The sequence below is a fragment of the Zea mays genome, chromosome 5 (genome assembly GCF_902167145.1).
Source record: "Zea mays cultivar B73 chromosome 5, Zm-B73-REFERENCE-NAM-5.0, whole genome shotgun sequence".
Taxonomy (NCBI): domain Eukaryota; kingdom Viridiplantae; phylum Streptophyta; class Magnoliopsida; order Poales; family Poaceae; genus Zea; species Zea mays.
The window spans coordinates 6,316,898-6,334,129 of NC_050100.1; the positions used below are offsets into that span (position 1 = coordinate 6,316,898).

Below are 17,232 nucleotides of genomic sequence, written 5' to 3' on the forward strand. Positions count from 1 at the left end.
TTGAGCTTATAAATATGCATAGAAGGGAAAGTACACAAGCCCCATGGGTTGATCTTCACCCAAAAGAAGAAAGGTAAAAGCAAAGGTATGGGAACTCATCTCTTTAATATAGTTCCCTTCAATGGTTATTCACTCTAAATTATCATTCTTGAAGAATAGATTCTTTGGAGGACTAAATTTGTCTTGATGAGCACTCAATCACATTCTCATAAATGCACTTATCCATTAGAATCTAATTCATACCTTTGCTATATTTGTTTTCATATTGATATGCTTCCAAGTCATGATGTTAAAATTCAATATGAAGAAGTAAAATTTCCTAAGATTGTTCAAAATGTTTAGAAGGTGCATATCCCTCTTTTTTATGGTGTGCACTAATATTAAGGATTTTTCTTCATATCTATGTGACTTGTGGATAATGAATTATGCATGTTAGTTATCTAAAGAAATCATCCCTCGCCATATACTCCCTTGCGTCATTAACATCTCTCTTGAGTATTTTCAATGAGTTTGGAAGGAAAAAGAGACGACTACAAAGGGAGGACACTCAAATGAAAAAGGAAGATCATCAAGGACAACAACACCTACTTGGACAATAAGGTCTTCGCAATAATCAATGGTGTGGTTGTAAGCATTCTAAATTCTTTTTCATTATGAGATTACAAGGCTTAAGTTATCTATTGCTAAATTTGTAAGCCTTGATCAAAATGTATAATGCTTCTCCCTTTATGTTCTTTAAAGTAAATGCATCGAAATCATTTCTTTAAAATTACTTGATGCATATCTTTAGGGGGAGTCCATTATTATATTTTGATTATGTTGAGACTATTGCTTTGTCTTAAAAATTTCATATAGTCTCTTGCATGAGAATAATGTTTCTCATATAGTATGCTACTCACATCAATCCAACTTGTTAAAATAATGTCGCTTTTATCAAGGATTGTTGCTTTCATTTCTTAAGTAGCATGCTTATTGGATTCTCCTATTTTTAAGCTTGATTGTAAATCTAATGCCTATGTTGCTCTCTTGATCGCATCGTTGGTTGATCATTGAACAACTTCCATTATCACTTATGTTTCTTAGTGCCTCACGTAATTTCAATTTGATCTCAATTGGTAATTTTAATTGACATCTATCTTGATATGCACTAAGGTAAAAGGAGAATTCATGATTCATTTATGAAACTTGTGATCCATATGATATATGCTAACAATAACTTGAAAAAGATCACTAGTTGTATAACTCTCTCTTGTGCAAAGTATTTCCATGTATTGTCATTGAGTATAGGTCTTAAGCAACTAAGACTAAGGACAAAGCACAATGAAGAGAGCGTCTCTATGAGAAGGTACAAAAGGGTAAAACCACTTCCTTTCATTTAAACTTGTACCTAAATCTTCCTCTTATATACACTCTTTGCATATCTTGTATAAAAGGAAGAGAAAGCATGACCTTTGCATTTATCCCTGCTTCATACCTAGTTTAACTTCTCAAACATTCATTTTTACATCTTTTGCTTAAACTGGGTGAAGTAATTTTATTGTCAAGGAGCTTAAAGCTTAACCTTGTAACGAGGATAAGCTGCCTTTTGTTCCAAAAGGTGGATGGTCCTTAGGTCTCTTTGAAATCCTTAAGGGTAAATGCTTGAGATATTTATAACATGCTTTCATAAGTGCATAAAATGTCATTAGCATCACACTTATACTATGACACAATGCACTTCACATTCCGTATAATATAGACATGTTCTCATTAACCTAGTTATGTGCAATTGGCATTTAAGGCCAAAATATATGTTTCTCTCCATGCACATATTTAGGGGGAGCAATCTATATTGTATAGAATTGTTTAATCTTAATTGACATATCCTTTTTTAATCATGTCTCTTTCCTTTGGTACATTTGCATATGTCTTATCTTTATTGTGTGCCAAGGCTAAGACTAATATGCTTTCATGAGCATCTCATGTATTAAGTCTTAGATTGAAAGGGAAATGGAGTATTCGGCAAAGACATCGCTTCCACTCAACTCAATTGGTATTATCCACTCTTTGCCGGTATCCCGCCATCTCTCCGTCTTTGGTATAATCTTCACTCATGTTTTATTTGCCAAAGGGGAGAAAGTTGTTGGTAGAGGGCCTACATTTCACTCTGAGTATCCGTTTTTGGCGATTCATGCCAAAGGGGGAGAAAGTATTAGGCCAAAGCAAAATGACCGCACCACCACCTCCTAATTTCAAATTGGTAAAACTAATGATTTTCAATTGGTGATTTTCAATTGGTAAATTTCAAATTGGTATCTTATTATGTTCAAAAGGGGGAGAAAGTAGTATTTTCAAAATTGATATCTTAAAACCCTCTTGAACACTAAGAGGAGGATTTCATTGAGGGGGAGTTTTGTTTAGTCAAAGGAAAAGCATTTGAAACAGGGGGAGAAAATTTCAAAATCTTGAAAATGCTTCTCAAAATCTTATTTATTTATCCTTTGACTATTTTGCAAAACATTTTGAAAAGAATTTCCAAAAGAGTTTGCAAAAACAAAACAATTGGTGCAAGCATGGTCTAAAACATTAAATGTAAATTGGTCTAATTTCAAAGTAACCTTTGCACTTACCTTATGCAAACTAGTTCAATTCTACACTTATTTATTTGCTTTGGTTTGTGTTGGCATCAATCACCAAAAAGGGGGAGATTGAAAGGGAAATAGGCTCAAACCTTTTCCTAAATGATTTTGGTGGTTGAATTGCCCAACACAAATAATTGGACTAACTAGTTTGCTCTAGATTATATGCTCTACAGGTGCCAAAGGTTCATCTACAACTATACTAAATCGACTGTCCGGAATACCGTAGATTATTCCGGACAGGAGAAGCTTTTTGGAAAATCAGGCCAAGCGCGGACCGTCCGGGACCCTGCGGCGGACAATCCGCGACACCAGAATAAACCTCGGACAGAACCAATACAAAAACATGTGTTTCTACTGCGGACCGTCCGATGGAAGAACAAGCACTGTCCGAGACCATGCGCGGACCGTCCGGGCCCTTGCGGCGGACCGTCCGCGACACCGAGTTGACTTCGACCAGGAACTACAAATCAGGGACAGTCCGACTAAACCGCGGACCGTCCAGCTACAACGTGCGGACCGTCCGGCTATAATTCGCGGACAGTCCGCATGTGAAGACCTGTTTCAGCCCGAAGGTGACAAGTTGAGCAAAAGGAATTATAGAGCTGGCGCGGACCGTCCGGGACCAAGGGCGGACCGTCCGCGTGGTGTCACCGAGGCAGATAGCCGTTGATCTAGCCGTTGATCTGTCAGAAGTATCCGTTGAAGATGTCAGAATCGACCGTTGGAGGGTCGCGGACCGTCCGGGCCCTAGCCGCGGACCGTCCGCCAGTGCAATTCCTGGCAGATGCGCCCCAACGGCTATATGGATGGTTGAGGGCTATAAATTCCACCCCAACCGGCCACTTCAATGTGGGGGAGCCCAAGCAACATTCCAAGTCATCTAGTTGACATACTCAAGCCCTCCCAACCACATATATTCATTGATCCATCCTATACACAAGATTTAGTCCACTACAACCAACACAAGTGCCACAAAAGAGAGAGCAAGCAATTGAGAGCTACTCAATTGAGTTTAGCCCTAGCGCCTTGTGAGATTCATTGAGAGATAGTGTGTGCTACATCTTTGTGTTCATTTGCGCGTGGAGTTTTTGACTCCCATTCGAACTTCCTCCAAGGTGTTGGAGGCTTGTAAAAGCTAGCAAGAGACACCAAAGATTGTGGTGGTCCTTGTGGGATCGAGAGTGATCCTTGAGAAGAAGAAGAGCTCACCGATCCTTGTGTGATCGGGGGAGAGAGGGAAAGGGTTGAAAAAGACCCGTCCTTAAGTGGACTCCTCAACGGGGACTAGGCCTTCGAGGGCCGAACCTCGGTAAAACAAATCACCCGTGTTCATTGTGCTTTTGTTTGTGATTTGTTTGCTTTCCCTTACTCTAAGTTCTCTTGCACTATTCTTTACTCATATCATTTGGTGTTGCTTCAAGTTAAACTCTCATTTAAGTGAAGCAACACTCCGCAAGAAAGAACTTGAGTTAGTGCTCTTTTCATCTAAGCTTTCTTGCTTTGTTATTCTATAACTTATTAGTTGTATTGATTTATCTCTCCCGCATTATTTAGCAATACTCCTTTCAAGCAAGAACTTAGTTTCTATTCTCCGATATTTGTATATCTTGTTCTAACCACTAATCAAGGGATCTAGTTGGGGGATAAAGTTTTAATTTTCAGGTTCCGCCTATTCACCCCCCCCCCTAGGCGACTTTCAATATGACGCTCTTCTTAGAAAGGGTGCGCGAAATGGGTTGCCCGATTTCATTTCCTGGTTCAAACGTAAGGTACGTGCTTAGTTTGTAAAAGAGATACGTCTTTGAACTCAATTTAGCATCTTTTAACTTGCGAATACTTGCAGGGCCAAAGAGATCCGTCTATGAGTGCCGAGTTGAGACAAGTAGCCAACGACTTTGCTTATAGGGTCAAGAAATATTCTGGGTATGACGTCAATGGATACCGTTTTCGCACAACACACTACGACCAAAGTCGGCCCAATCGGAAAACAACGTGTTCTGGAGTCTTTACGCCGGGGCTTGACAATGTCGATTATTTTGGACGAATTGAAGAAATATATGAGCTCAATTTTTATGGTTCCAAACCTCTTACTCCAGTGATATTCAAATGTCATTGGTTTGACCCTCAAGTGACGAGACGGACACATTCTAATCTTGGGATAGTCGAAATTCGACAAGATTCCACCTTAGCAGGAGACGATGTCTATATCGTGGCCCAACAGGCCACACAAGTGTATTATCTCCCATATGCGTGTCAAACGAAAGAACATCTTAAGGGTTGGGATGTTGTGTATAAGGTATCGCCGCATGGGAGGTTACCTGTTCCTAACGATGAAGATTACAACTTAGACCCGGACACATATGATGGAGAGTTCTTCCAAGAAGATGGGCTAGAAGGGCGATTTGAGATAGACTTAACAGAAGCTATCGGAATGGACGTAGATATTGAAATGGTTGTTGATGAGGAGGATGATGAGGTGCAAAATGATAATGACTTAGTAATCCTTGAAGGCAATGATGAGGTTGCGTCTTCCGATGGTGTTGAGATTGAAATGCTTGATAGTGATGATGAGAGTTTTGATCCGGCTAACCCCGACACATATGAAGATTATTTTTAATCGATGTAATGCTATATGACTTTTTATTTCGCACCTGTTTTTAAATACATCTTTTTATATGTGCTTATTTGTTTACTCTTAATTGCAGGTTGTTGGACAAATATGGTGGGCGGTTTCCTGAGGAGGAGGAGGGGGAGGAGGAGTAGGACGGCGGACGATGCAGAGCAGGCAGCGCAGCAGCAGGAGGCAGAGCAGGCAGCGCAGCAGCAGCCGGCACCTCAGGACGACGACGACCAGCAGGACGACGACGACCAGCAGCAGGACGCCTCAGGTTCAGGCGGCTCTAGTTCGAGGAGCATCTACCTGCGAGGCCCCGCGAGTCTCCCGCCGCGTCCCATACTTCGGGACAGACGACCGTTGATTCGGCCGGAAGGGGAGAGGTATGTAACTTTATGTTCTTCATTCTTGTTCATATTATGTGTTCAAAATCATAATATAAACTAATACTTTTTATTTATCACTTGGACAGGTCTTGGACGGTTTTGGATTATGCTGGGGGTCATCGTCGCCCCCCCAACAACATCCTCGGCCTGCTGTGCAGGGAACACTTCCCTGGACTTGTGGAGTACGCCGGAGTGACGGGCCCAGCCTTCACCTTCGACCACTACGCCGTCGCCCCCGATGCAGTAGACCGGGACGGCAGGGAATTCAATAACAAGGCGGAGCGGGTGAAGCAAGAGCTGTGGGTAAGTCTTAGTATAATATAAAATATGTCGCATTCGTTGCAAATTCTTGAAATAATGTATGGATACATCGTTTTTGTATGCAGGATTTCTTCAGATGCGATGCTGGATACGAGGCTAGGGCGGATGTGGTGGCCACCACGTGCTGTAAGAAGCTCGTCGTGGACATGCACTATGAGGCCCGCATCCAGGCCATCATCACCTACCACGGCTCCGTCCTTGGGGAGAAGGTGACCAAACCTCAAGCCCGAACCATGTCGTTGACCAGGGAGCAGTACATGCAGGTAAAGTCATGCATGTTTGGTACCAGTACTCCATGCATGAATTTTATTTTATCTTCTGATATGCACTTTATGTGTTTACTTTGCAGGTGATTCCACATTGGTGCGCCGCACATCCTCTCTGCTGGGAGCAGATGGTGGATAGGTGGTGTTCGGCTGAGTGGGACGAGGTGCACACAGCTAGCCGGGAACGACGTTTGCAGATGCAAGGGCCCTCGCACCACCAAGGCAGCCGGAGCCTGGGCCAATATGCCGAAGCATGGGTACGCCACCTTTTTATTTCGATATATAGCACTAAGTTAGATATTATTTCTAACTATCTCGTTGGTTTTCGTTGCAGTCGGCGTCACATGGTGGCAGGCCTTGTTCCACCTTCTCGGCCTATGCTATGGCCCATAAGGGTAAGGCGACGTCCGACGTCACCTACAACCCGGATGACGGGCCCGAGGCCTACACCAACCCCGCCGTCTACAGCCGCCTCCATGACTACACCGCCATGGCGCAGGAGGTCCATGGCCCAGACTATGATCCGAGCACCGAGCCTATCGACCCCGATGTGCTCATGAGGGTCGGAGGAGGCAAGAGACATGGGCGGTACTGGATTGCCGACGGGGCAATCGACTCGTCCTCCACTCCCACTCTGTCTCAGGTGAGAGCAAGGAGCACTGGCTCGAGCCCAGCCATTCGACCTCGGCACGACAGCTCACAACATCGCATTTCACAACTCGAGGTTAGTGCTTCTGTAACTCGTCCTTCCTTTAGTTATATACCTAGTCTTTGAGTTACTATAACGTTGGCTTGTAATATTACAGACCCAACTAGAAGAGATGGAGGCGAGGATAATGGCGGAGCGGGCGGCGGCTGATCAGAGGATGGCGGAGATGTTCCAGTACATGCAGAGCCTTGGCGCCGCACAGGGCATCGCTCCGCCACCTCCATTGTTCCCCCCAGTTGACCCTACTCTCTTCCACACTCCTGTGAGTACCAAAATTGTAGTTAGATGTTTGTAATGCATCTGGTATAACACATGCTATCTCTTCTTTGTGCAGGGCCAATCTGGGGCGGCATCCAACAACCCTCCGGAAGGGTTCAGCCCAACGCAACCCCGGCCAAACCGCCCACCTCCATGAGTCGTTGTTTTAGACTTCACAACTTATGTATAATACTTATGTTTCTGTTTGATACTTATGTGAGAGCTTGCGACGTTTGAGACTTATGTTTGTGTTGAACACTTATGTTTGTGATGGATATTTATGTTTGTGGTCACGGTTTTATGTTTGTGTTGGCTATTTATGTCTGTGATGATATCTGTGATGTATATATGTGATATATATGTGATATCTTCTGTTTGTGTGGATGGAAAACAAAAAACAAATAAAAAAGGTACATACTGGTCACTTTGCCGAGTGTAACACTCGGCAAAGAGGCTCTTTGCCGAGTGTCTGGGTCAAAACACTCGGCAAAGAGCACAGACCTGGGCACCGGCTTAGGTTCTTTGCCAAGTGTTGTGTCGCTGGCACTCGGCAAAGAGGTCGGCTTTGCCGAGTGCCAGTTGGGACACTCGGCAAAGAGCCTGACATGGGGACCCTCCCTGGCGGGCTCTTTGCCGAGTGTCCCAAGTGACACTCGGCAAAGAAGGCGGCTTTGCCGAGTGCTGCCAGGAGGACACTCGGCAAAGATATCTTCGTTGCCGAGTGTCACCGTTGACACTCGGCAAAGCCGCCGTCTCCGTCAACCGGCGCCGTAACGGTCGCTTTTCTTTGCCGAGTGCACCATGACACTCGGCAAAGATCTTTGCCGAGTGCCCGAAAAAAAGTACTCGGCAAAGAAGTATTTGCCGATGTACTGTTTGCCGAGCCTTCTTTGCCGAGTGTTACACTCGGCAAAGCCTTTGCCGAGTGTTTTTAAGGCTTCGCCGAGTGCTTCCGGCACTCGGCGAAGATGTTGATTCCGGTAGTGTATAATATACTACCTGAAGATGTATATGGCCGGCCGATCGACGAGCAAGCAAAAGCAATACAATATATTGCACGCAGAAGGTAGCACAGCAGCTAGGTCGAGAATCGGCACACGTACGCACGTGTGCCGGTCACGTGACGAGCGCAAGGTAGGCCCGGGCTGATGCGTACTACGGCCGATCGATCGGCCCGGCCGGAGAGCGAGCGTAAACAAAGAGAAAGAGAGCTGATGGATCGGAGCTAGCTAGGGTGCCAAATAAATAAAAGTACGGGTCCTATAACCGCGCGGAAAACAACAGCGGATGAGAACAAGGGGAGAGGAGTGCTGCTCGTGTGCTCGCCCGCGCCCAGCCGTGGAGATGATGCCAACAAACCGGAGGAACTTCTCGAGGCCGGCGGGCAAGCGAGGGAGGGAATTTTGGCCCGCGTTGTTTAGCGCCCGGGTCAGCGCCTAACGCGGCGTGTTCCTCGCGAAAAAGTTGGCGCGGCGCGGGCGTGTTCCCCCGTGTGCACGCGGAAGCGGAATCGCGGATCGGCGGAATGGATGCATGCATATAAGCGCCTGCGTGCGTGCGTGCGTGCGTACGTGCGTGCCCTGGTCGTTCTTGGTCTGGGCCGCCGAGGCCACGTCCGCTAGCCGCTTGCCTTTGTTTAATCGGTGTTGCGAGTCGGTAGCCCCTTGTCTGCCTCCGATCCCTCCTTTGCTAGCTGCTGCCCCGGCCGTGCCTAGTGGAGTACGTACGTACGTAGTACGAGCTAGTATGGCACTACTGCCAGCATGCACGCGTACGTGTGGTAGAGCATGTATAGCCATGTACGTACTGTGTACTATATTCCAGCCTACATACGTACGCTCAATGTCACGGGGAATTGGTAGGAGATGCTGTCGTCTACTCGAACACGCTCGTGCGTATGTCGCCACAACAGATGGATAGACGACGTGCGTGGTACGGGCGCAACGTCGTCGTCCTCGGCCTTCTCTCGTGCCCTACTGCACGCTCTTGCCAACTCAATAATCTCTCAATAATAAGCCGCCACATGCATGCATGCATCTCCGATCCGGGGCAAACGGCATTACCCCGAGCTTAACTAGACCAGCAGTCAAAACTCAAAAGTCGCTAGTACTACTGAAAAGCGCTACACCGTACAGTGGGGTCCGACCGACCGACCGACGAGCCTCACCGCTGCCTGGCATCCATCTCCCTGCTGGCTAGGTACTTGGCTAGAGGCAGAGGCAACAAAAGCATGCAAGTGTTAGGGTGGAGAGACAGCAAAAGGATTCTCCGACCACAAGACAACTAAGAGACTTTACTATATAATAAAGTGTCTATAAATATAGCCTATTAATAAATACAGAATTAAATGCGTTTGTACAACATCGGATCGATAGAACATATAACGATTTTGTACAGTAGAAGTGTGACATCTGTTGCTATTTGGTTTACGAGACAGAGACGATTCCACAATTTTTTTTTACAAATATTTTCTCCGTTTCGTTTTAGTTGTCGCTGGATAGTGCAAAATTGAACTATCCAGCGACAACTAAAAAAACGAAAGGAGTACGCCTTTAGACAACTCAAAACCCTCTATATTAGACACCACTATATATGCCCTAGCCTAGCCACAGTGCGTGGCATGAGACGCGCAAGGCCCTCGTAGTGGGAAGGCCAAAACCAGAGAGTGGCGCTGTCGGTGTTGTCTCTGTCCACCGGCTGATTCGAGGCTCTCTGCGACGTCACTGCGCCTATCTATAGAGCAATCCAGACGGCACATCCCCGCGATCCATATGCATGCATGCATGCATGCATGATGATGATGGTGCACTAGGACATGAGATCCCCAGGTTGCTTGCGCAATTGCATGCTTCCATTGCAAGATTCCCACCCCACCAATGAACCGAATGAAAGCCCAGCACCTCGCATGATGCACGCGCCCGTCGTCTCCCAGTTATTCGCGCCGTGCACCGCTACCGTACGTACGTAGTTGGTAGTACTCGATGGCCCGCGTGGACCTTGCCTACAATGAACTTGTGTGGTCTCTGATCCGGCCCCAAAGTGACCCCCCTTCCTTTTTCTTCCAAAGCCGCAGTGGTCGGTGCAGCAGGGCAAGAGTGGGCACGTACTGGTCGAGGTAGCGAGCGCGACGTGGTGGTCGCCACCAAAAAGTTGCCTGCCTGCCTGCCGCGCCGAGTAGCCCCGGCTCCCCGGCGAACGCATGTGCGCGGTGGGAGGGGGGAGCGCATGATTGATCGCCCACACCCCAGCCGGCCAGTCCGACCTCGCCCGGCCGCGGTTCCCGGCGCGGAGGCGATGGCGATGGCGAGCCCAGCGGGCAGCCGTGGTGTGGCCCCCCCGGGCGCGCGGCGATTTCCCGGCCGTGTCGGGTGGGAAATAATCGAACCGCGCTGCCTTTCTCCGTGCATGCGATCATTGCGGCCTCCCCTCGGCTTTTTACGTTTTGCCGGCTCCGTCGCCGTCCGGCTCGGTGGCATGCATGGACTGGACCTGGACGGAAGGTCGGGGGGTACGGTGACTGGGACGGACGGACACGGACCACGGCCCGGAAACCCATGATGATTTCTCCACTGCCAACGCTGGTATATATCTGACGACGGGTTTCGGGCGGGGGGACTGCTGCTTGCTAGGCGGTCGAAGAACTCCGGCGTCAGTTGATTGAAGCAAGGCAAAGCAGCCAGCAGCAGGTGTGACAAGGCCACGGAGTTTTTGTTGGCTCGTGGCCGGCGTCACGTGTGGTTATTACGTACGCGACAACAGGCGCGCGTCCAAGGAGTGAGTAGCCGCCGAGCGGCACCATCAGGTGTTTCACAGAGGACACGTACGTCGAACCGTTCTGACTTCTGCTTTCCCGAGACCCCAGTGTGGCGGACGGGTAACCATTTTTTTTCCGTCAGGGAAGCCAAACATTTGTGTACAGTAACAGTAACGCTTTTGTTTTTCGAAAGAGCAGTCACATAAAAAAAAACTGACCTCAAGTCTGCAGCTCCGTGGGCCGTATCGGTGTGTGCTACGCAAGTTCAGGCCCATCAGACCATCAAGTGCAAAAGCCTAGCTAGCATTCCCCTCCACACTGCCGGGTCCGATTAGAGCCCAATTACCCCCACCGCGTCCCCTAATCGTCTCGCACGTACCGTACGGTCTCAGGCGCATCGGCCTCGCCGCTCCACAGACGACGGCGGAGGCGGCGAGATGACGGTCTTCCACTTCCTCAACTGCGCCTTCCTCACCTTTGGCCCCCACGTCGTCTACTACTCCGCTACCCCACTGTACATCTCCCTCCCTCCCTCCCTCCCCTTGAGATCCGTATGCTAAACATACGGGATCTGCCACTGGATCCGTACTGTCAGTCAAGACTAGAGAGTAACCACATGATAACTATGAAATCATGAAGTGCGTTCTGGAGTGGAAAAGATTACACTGAAACTATATACATGTAAATAACAGGCCGAAAATTGAATTATACTAAATGTTTGCTAGTATATTCTCTATGTAGCTTTAAGGTTGTGGCCTTTTCAGTTACATAAAAAAGGTCTGAATATCTCATTTCTCATCTAATGCAATAGTCCACATCCACTGCAACTAAACCCTACTTATTTTCTGGCCGTCACCCACTCCGGCAATGAGGGCAGCGTCTACCCATAACCCATGGAACATGTACATTAGGTCATGGATTCTTGGCAATGCATACCTAGCTGAGCTGACCTGACCTAGTTTTATCTGAACATGACAAGAAAACAGTGTTCTGCATTCAAAGGTTCCCTCGACTGAACATTTTTTTTATCCAATTACCTGTTTTTAGGTCAGAGTATGATACGATCGGCACTTCTGTAAAAGCAGCTGCTGTTTACCTTGGAACTGCACTTGTAAAGGTCAGCCACCGGCCCAGGATTCTTAGCTTTTGTAAATTTTGAAGCAGTAAAGGGATACATCTAGTGCAAAACCAATTAGGTGCAAGTTTGGGAAAACAAGTCTTTTTATCTGGGCACCAAGTAACATGAAAAATTCCACAAGGAAAAAAAAGTAAAATTAGATGTTTCCTCTGGATTATTGACTTGTTCAATATAGATGGGTAAAACCCAAAACTTTTGGGTTTATTTTTTTGCATTATTTTGGTGTACACCTGTTTTGTCATATTTCCCAGTGAGAACCATGGTTGTTTAGCCAAATAATGTATCATTAATCGATCGCTTACCTATTCAAATTTTTTTTCTTGTTTGTTTGTGTTCTCATTACCTTGTTGTGTCTACCTTTTTTTTATTAACACTTGATGCTCATTTCAGTAGCTTTTCCTATTATAACCTTAATATATTCTGCAATATATATACATTCTTTTGATTTTTAGATACAAACTTTTGCCGTGTGCGTAACTGTAACATGGCACTGTGTCAAAGAAGTTATTCAGCCTTTTCCTGATTTCAATTTTCTATAGTTTATTCTGCATGGTTAAAGTTTTGTTGTTAACTTTCAATGGTTGACGTTACTTGTAATTCCTTGCCATACTATTCTATTTTTTTTTCTATGCTTATTATCACGATAAGTTCAGTGAACCAACGTCATTAATTGGCTGCTAACATCACTATATCATATTGGCAGCTTGTTTGCTTGGCAACATTGCTCAAAGTACCTGAGAATGATAGCTTTGATCCCTGTCAGGTATATTTGCTACACTTTATGGGACTCGCAAAATACACTTTGATTCCAACTTGGTGCCCTCTTATCTATCCTGTTGTTTGAACTTGCAGGAGTTATTGAAAGTTGTTATTGGATTCATAGATGCAGTTGGACTGTATTTTGCCTTGACACAGTTGACCCACAGAAACATATCTCAGAATCATAAGTTCCAGGCTGTTGGTCTTGGTAAGTACAGAGTTGTCTCTGAAATTTGATTCATGACAGATTATCAAACTGCATCCATGGCCATAGTGAAATTTATTCTCTCTTCTAAATTACCATCTCTATTCTGTGCCTTTTCTATTTGTCCTTGTGTGCTATGTGCTGAAAATATATCTTAGGCTTTACTACTTGTGTCCATCTTGAGTTACACTGCACTTATTTTTCCATTACATGGTTTTGGCATGGATATATGGAAGGAAGCACACTTAGGTCCTGTTTGGATCTCCTTAGAAAAGTGAGAATGAGATCCAAACACTTGGGTTATAGAATGAGATTTTAGAATCCAAATATCTACCCAAACCACTATTTAGAGATTTTTCGGTATGCAAAGGTAATAATCACTATGAGAATGAGTTCCAAACACCCCTTATTTTTATGCCAGAATTCAGATTCTACATTCACTATCCAGAATCCAGAATCTACACAAACCACTATTTAGGGACTTACTGGTTATTGTCAGTGGTATCAGAAATTTGTCAACATCTTGTTTTGTTAGTTTCTCTGCATAAATTTGTGGAAAAAATATGAGATTGTGGCCCTTTCTCAGTGTATCGTAACTTTGTTGTCACTTAACATCAAAGGCTGGTTGTTTTGGGGTTTTCAGGTTGGGCTTTTGCTGCTTCAGTTCTGCACCGACTGGCACCTCTCTGGATTGGAGCAAGAGGGCTTGAATTTACATGGGAGTACATATTACAAGGCCTTGAAGCAAATGCTAATCTTGTATGCACTCAATACAATGTGAAAATATAATACCAGATTCCTTGATTTGAAGAAAGCAACTTCCTAAACTCATGGTGTTTATTTAACATATTTGTCAACAAGAAGAATGCTAATTTATATTTTTCTACAGGTGATGACCCTCTCCCTTGCTGCATTGGGATCCTTGATGTGGCTTAGGAAGAACAAGCCTAGGACTTTGGTTCCGATAGTTTATGCATGTGCTCTGCTCTTAGCAACAATGCCATCTATTACCGGGTAAACAACGTTCTGCTTTGTTTTCTGAAACAGAAAGTGCTTTATTACAAGAAATCATAATTTCTAGATGTGTATGTCATCTTTTTTGTTGTTGCTAAGCCATGCCTGTAGATTATTCTAGCATGACTTGTATGGAATCAAGACTAAAAGGCTTCTTTGTTGTTGCCTGTGTTGTCAATTAGTTTGAACTCAGGAAGATTATCTGAGTTCTTAACCGCTTCAACAGTCAACACCATGCTTAACACCTGATGGATAGATAGCACATTTATTTTTTTTCTCAACCCTAAACTTTTCTAATTTAGATGTCTTAATTTTCCATCTCCATTGGATATATCATCATCATGTGCAAAGCTCCATGAATACCTTGAATTCTTTTCCCAAAGAGTGTTTGAATTTTCTGTTCAACTGCGGCATTCGTAGTAATTAATCTTTTTCTTCGAGGATATATGGTAGTTCTTGTTTACCTAAGCTACGACCAACTTTGGCATATGTTTCATGCTACACAATTATGGATGATTATATATGTTTCATGCTACACAATTATGGATGATCTATACTCACCACCGACCAGGAAATACCATTCTTTACCCATCACCTTTAGGTCCTATTGTCTATTGATTTCGCTGTGATTTGTGCGTTCCATGCTCCCTAGTCATATTGTTCACTGGGCTAAACATGCTCAAATATTGCAGCTACTTGAGGAGGTCATTGGAGTGGCAGACACCAAAGGTGGTTGGCTTTGAGCTCATCTCCTCTCTTGTTATGGCTTTGATCAGCTGGCAGCTGTTCTCGGCTTGTCAGAGACCGACGTGACGAGACATCCATATCACTGCCAATTTTACGTGCAGTTTGAAGCTGCTGAGGATGCTTCCTGATACGTCGGAAGAATTACGATGATTCTCTGAACTCTGGACCACAACTCTTCTTGGCGTTCGGTCACAGAACATTTTACATAGAACATCTGTTGTGACTTAGAGAACTGTCGAGCAGAAACCCATGCCTCAAATGAGTTAATTCTGTAACAGATGCTCAGGTAGGCCTTTGATCTGAAACATTTGTTTATTGTTATTACGGTGTGCATTTCAGACAGATGCTATCTTTGGTCGCATAATCTAGCGTAAAGATCAGATAATTCAGGTATCCCACAGAACGCGTGAATAAAAAGAAGTTTGGTTGCACTCCTCTCACTCTTGATGTGAACACCTGAAGATCAATGTCAGACCTCGGCTCTGAAAACATGTTTCCACAGTATTCATCAATTGTCATCGTTGATACAGTACATACCAAAGATTGAATCGAAAGTATATATATGTGTATTTAGAGTCCTGGACTCTGTTTAACTACAGAAGCCCCGACCACCAGTCCGATTGACCAGGCGCACCGTCTGGTCCACCCACCATAATGTTTAAGCTTACTTATACACAGCTTTACGCTCATGTACCATCGTATAAAAACAACCGCTCTACTTGGTCTTTCCGCAATGGCTGAGACTAGGGTTTCATTGGTGGCGGTAGCACGACATGAGCGAGCGCAGCGAAGCCAGCACAACCGCCGGCGAACAAGCGTCCCCATAGACGAGATCCATGGCGCAGCGCCGGAAGAGCGTCTCCTCCGTGCCGTTTGCTTCGGCGAGCGCTGGGAGGGGATAATGGCAGTAGTGAGCTCGGTCTCTGTTCTGTCCCTCGCGTCGCTGAGGCCTCTTTCGTTGAGGTGTGCTGCTAGGAATGTGTTGGAGGGAGGAGGGAGAAGGGCTTCGAGTCCCCTACTCCTCGCGAGGTATGGGCTGCGGCGCGGACGCCCGGCTGCTGCTGCTGTGGGCGGCGAAGTGGAGTTGGCCCTCGAAGATGCAGATGCCACGATGAGGGTGGCCGCCGACGACGACAGCATCACGGCCACGGTGGTGTCCGTGCTGCTCACACTTGCGTTCGTCGGTCTCTCCATCCTCACCCTCGGGGTGCGTGTCCTTCCATGAAAATCATTAGTTGGGTTGCGACTTGCCGCTTGCGAGCTGTTGTGGTATTGGAAGGTCGATGCTGGTCTCTCCAGACGCCAGACTGTGCTTTTGGCTAGCTTACGATTATCTTTGCAATGCAGGTGATCACCAGTCGGTGCAAGACTTCTTGCATAAGAGGGAAAAGGAGAAGTTTGAGAAGGAGGAGGCCGAAAAGCAGAAAGAGGAGGCGAGGAAGAAGAGGGCTAAGTCCTGGCAGAAGAGAAGAAATTATTGATCTCGGGATGAACTACCCCCCACCAATGTGACCATTTCTTCTTCTTTTCCACCCTGTTTCTTGTAATAGCAATGATTTTGTATGTAGCGTTGCACCTTTGGTATCACATTGTGGCTTTCCTTCACTCCATTGCCGGCTCTTGGATGCTGTAACACTGAACTCCATTGTCGGATCCATTGCCCGAGGTTGTGCTCACGCCATCAGTTTTGGAGTCTCTTGGATGCTGTAACACTGAACTCCATTGTCGGCTCCATTGCCGAGGTTGTTCTCACGCCATCAGTTTTGGAGTCCGGAGGAGGTAGGACACTCACTATTCTCGTTTTCCCCAAAATAGAACATCTCTTCCAACATTGTTACTGTCCAATTGAGTACATATTGTCAAAATCCATCAGAAATATCTAACTGACTCTTGTTATCGGTAGCTCTCCTAGTCGATTTGTTAAATATCTAACTGTCTGTTGATATATGCAGGGAGGAAAAGCAGGGTAGCCAGAATCTCTGTTGGCGTCGCCTGTTTCATTGTGTTCATGATGATCCTTTCAGTAATAGGCCTTTTTAGGAAGTAAAGGAAACGTTTGTGCTCTGGTTTCTGCAAGAGGTTTGCACATAAACGATTTTTTATTGCAGTCTAGGCTTCAACCTTTGGTTGATAAACACTCTCTCAATAAGTAACGAAGGAATAAGAATAAATGGTGGGAAATACAAGAATCTGAAAATGAATAAATGATGCGACAGGTTGTTGTAGAGTAGCATGATCTAAGTGAATGCATAACTCTACTCTTATATTATATAATTTCTCTCAATCCATGTCTTTTAACTGGTGAATCATTTTAGGCTTCTGTTTCTTTTATGCTTTTATACAGGCTTACACAGACCTGTTTTGACAAGAGCCGAGCAGCGATGCTTCCATTTCGGACCACGACCTAGCTAAAGGCTAATGGTTCCAAATGTCTGAAGTA

At 45.5% G+C, this 17,232-nt stretch overlaps 2 protein-coding genes across 2 annotated transcripts; both read left to right on the plus strand.

The window, feature by feature from the left end:
• Positions 1 to 11,246: 11,246 nt before the first annotated feature.
• On the plus strand, positions 11,247 to 15,185 carry LOC103643020 (transmembrane protein 147-like). Its single transcript, NM_001153761.1, has 7 exons — positions 11,247 to 11,443; positions 11,977 to 12,046; positions 12,771 to 12,830; positions 12,920 to 13,034; positions 13,675 to 13,790; positions 13,921 to 14,045; positions 14,738 to 15,185. Exons 1-7 carry the CDS (start codon positions 11,367 to 11,369, stop codon positions 14,856 to 14,858), a joined length of 684 nt encoding a protein of 227 aa, NP_001147233.1. The 5' UTR covers positions 11,247 to 11,366; the 3' UTR covers positions 14,859 to 15,185.
• A 93-nt stretch (positions 15,186 to 15,278) lies between these two features.
• LOC103631928 (uncharacterized) lies at positions 15,279 to 16,868 on the plus strand. The gene is made up of 3 exons (XM_020537853.2): positions 15,279 to 16,003; positions 16,140 to 16,571; positions 16,745 to 16,868. Exons 1-2 carry the CDS (start codon positions 15,481 to 15,483, stop codon positions 16,271 to 16,273), a joined length of 657 nt encoding a protein of 218 aa, XP_020393442.1. The 5' UTR covers positions 15,279 to 15,480; the 3' UTR covers positions 16,274 to 16,571; positions 16,745 to 16,868.
• Positions 16,869 to 17,232: the final 364 nt, after the last annotated feature.

Bases quoted from the DNA above. Each gene is read 5' to 3' on its own strand.
- LOC103643020 (NM_001153761.1), top strand. From the start codon at position 11,367: ATGACGGTCTTCCACTTCCTCAACTGCGCCTTCCTCACCTTTGGCCCC. The intron at 12,831-12,919 runs GTATATTTGCTA...TTGAACTTGCAG, and splicing joins ATAGCTTTGATCCCTGTCAG to GAGTTATTGAAAGTTGTTAT. The intron at 14,046-14,737 runs GTAAACAACGTT...CAAATATTGCAG, and splicing joins ACAATGCCATCTATTACCGG to CTACTTGAGGAGGTCATTGG.
- LOC103631928 (XM_020537853.2), top strand. From the start codon at position 15,481: ATGTACCATCGTATAAAAACAACCGCTCTACTTGGTCTTTCCGCAATG. The intron at 16,004-16,139 runs GTGTCCTTCCAT...TTTGCAATGCAG, and splicing joins CATCCTCACCCTCGGGGTGC to GTGATCACCAGTCGGTGCAA.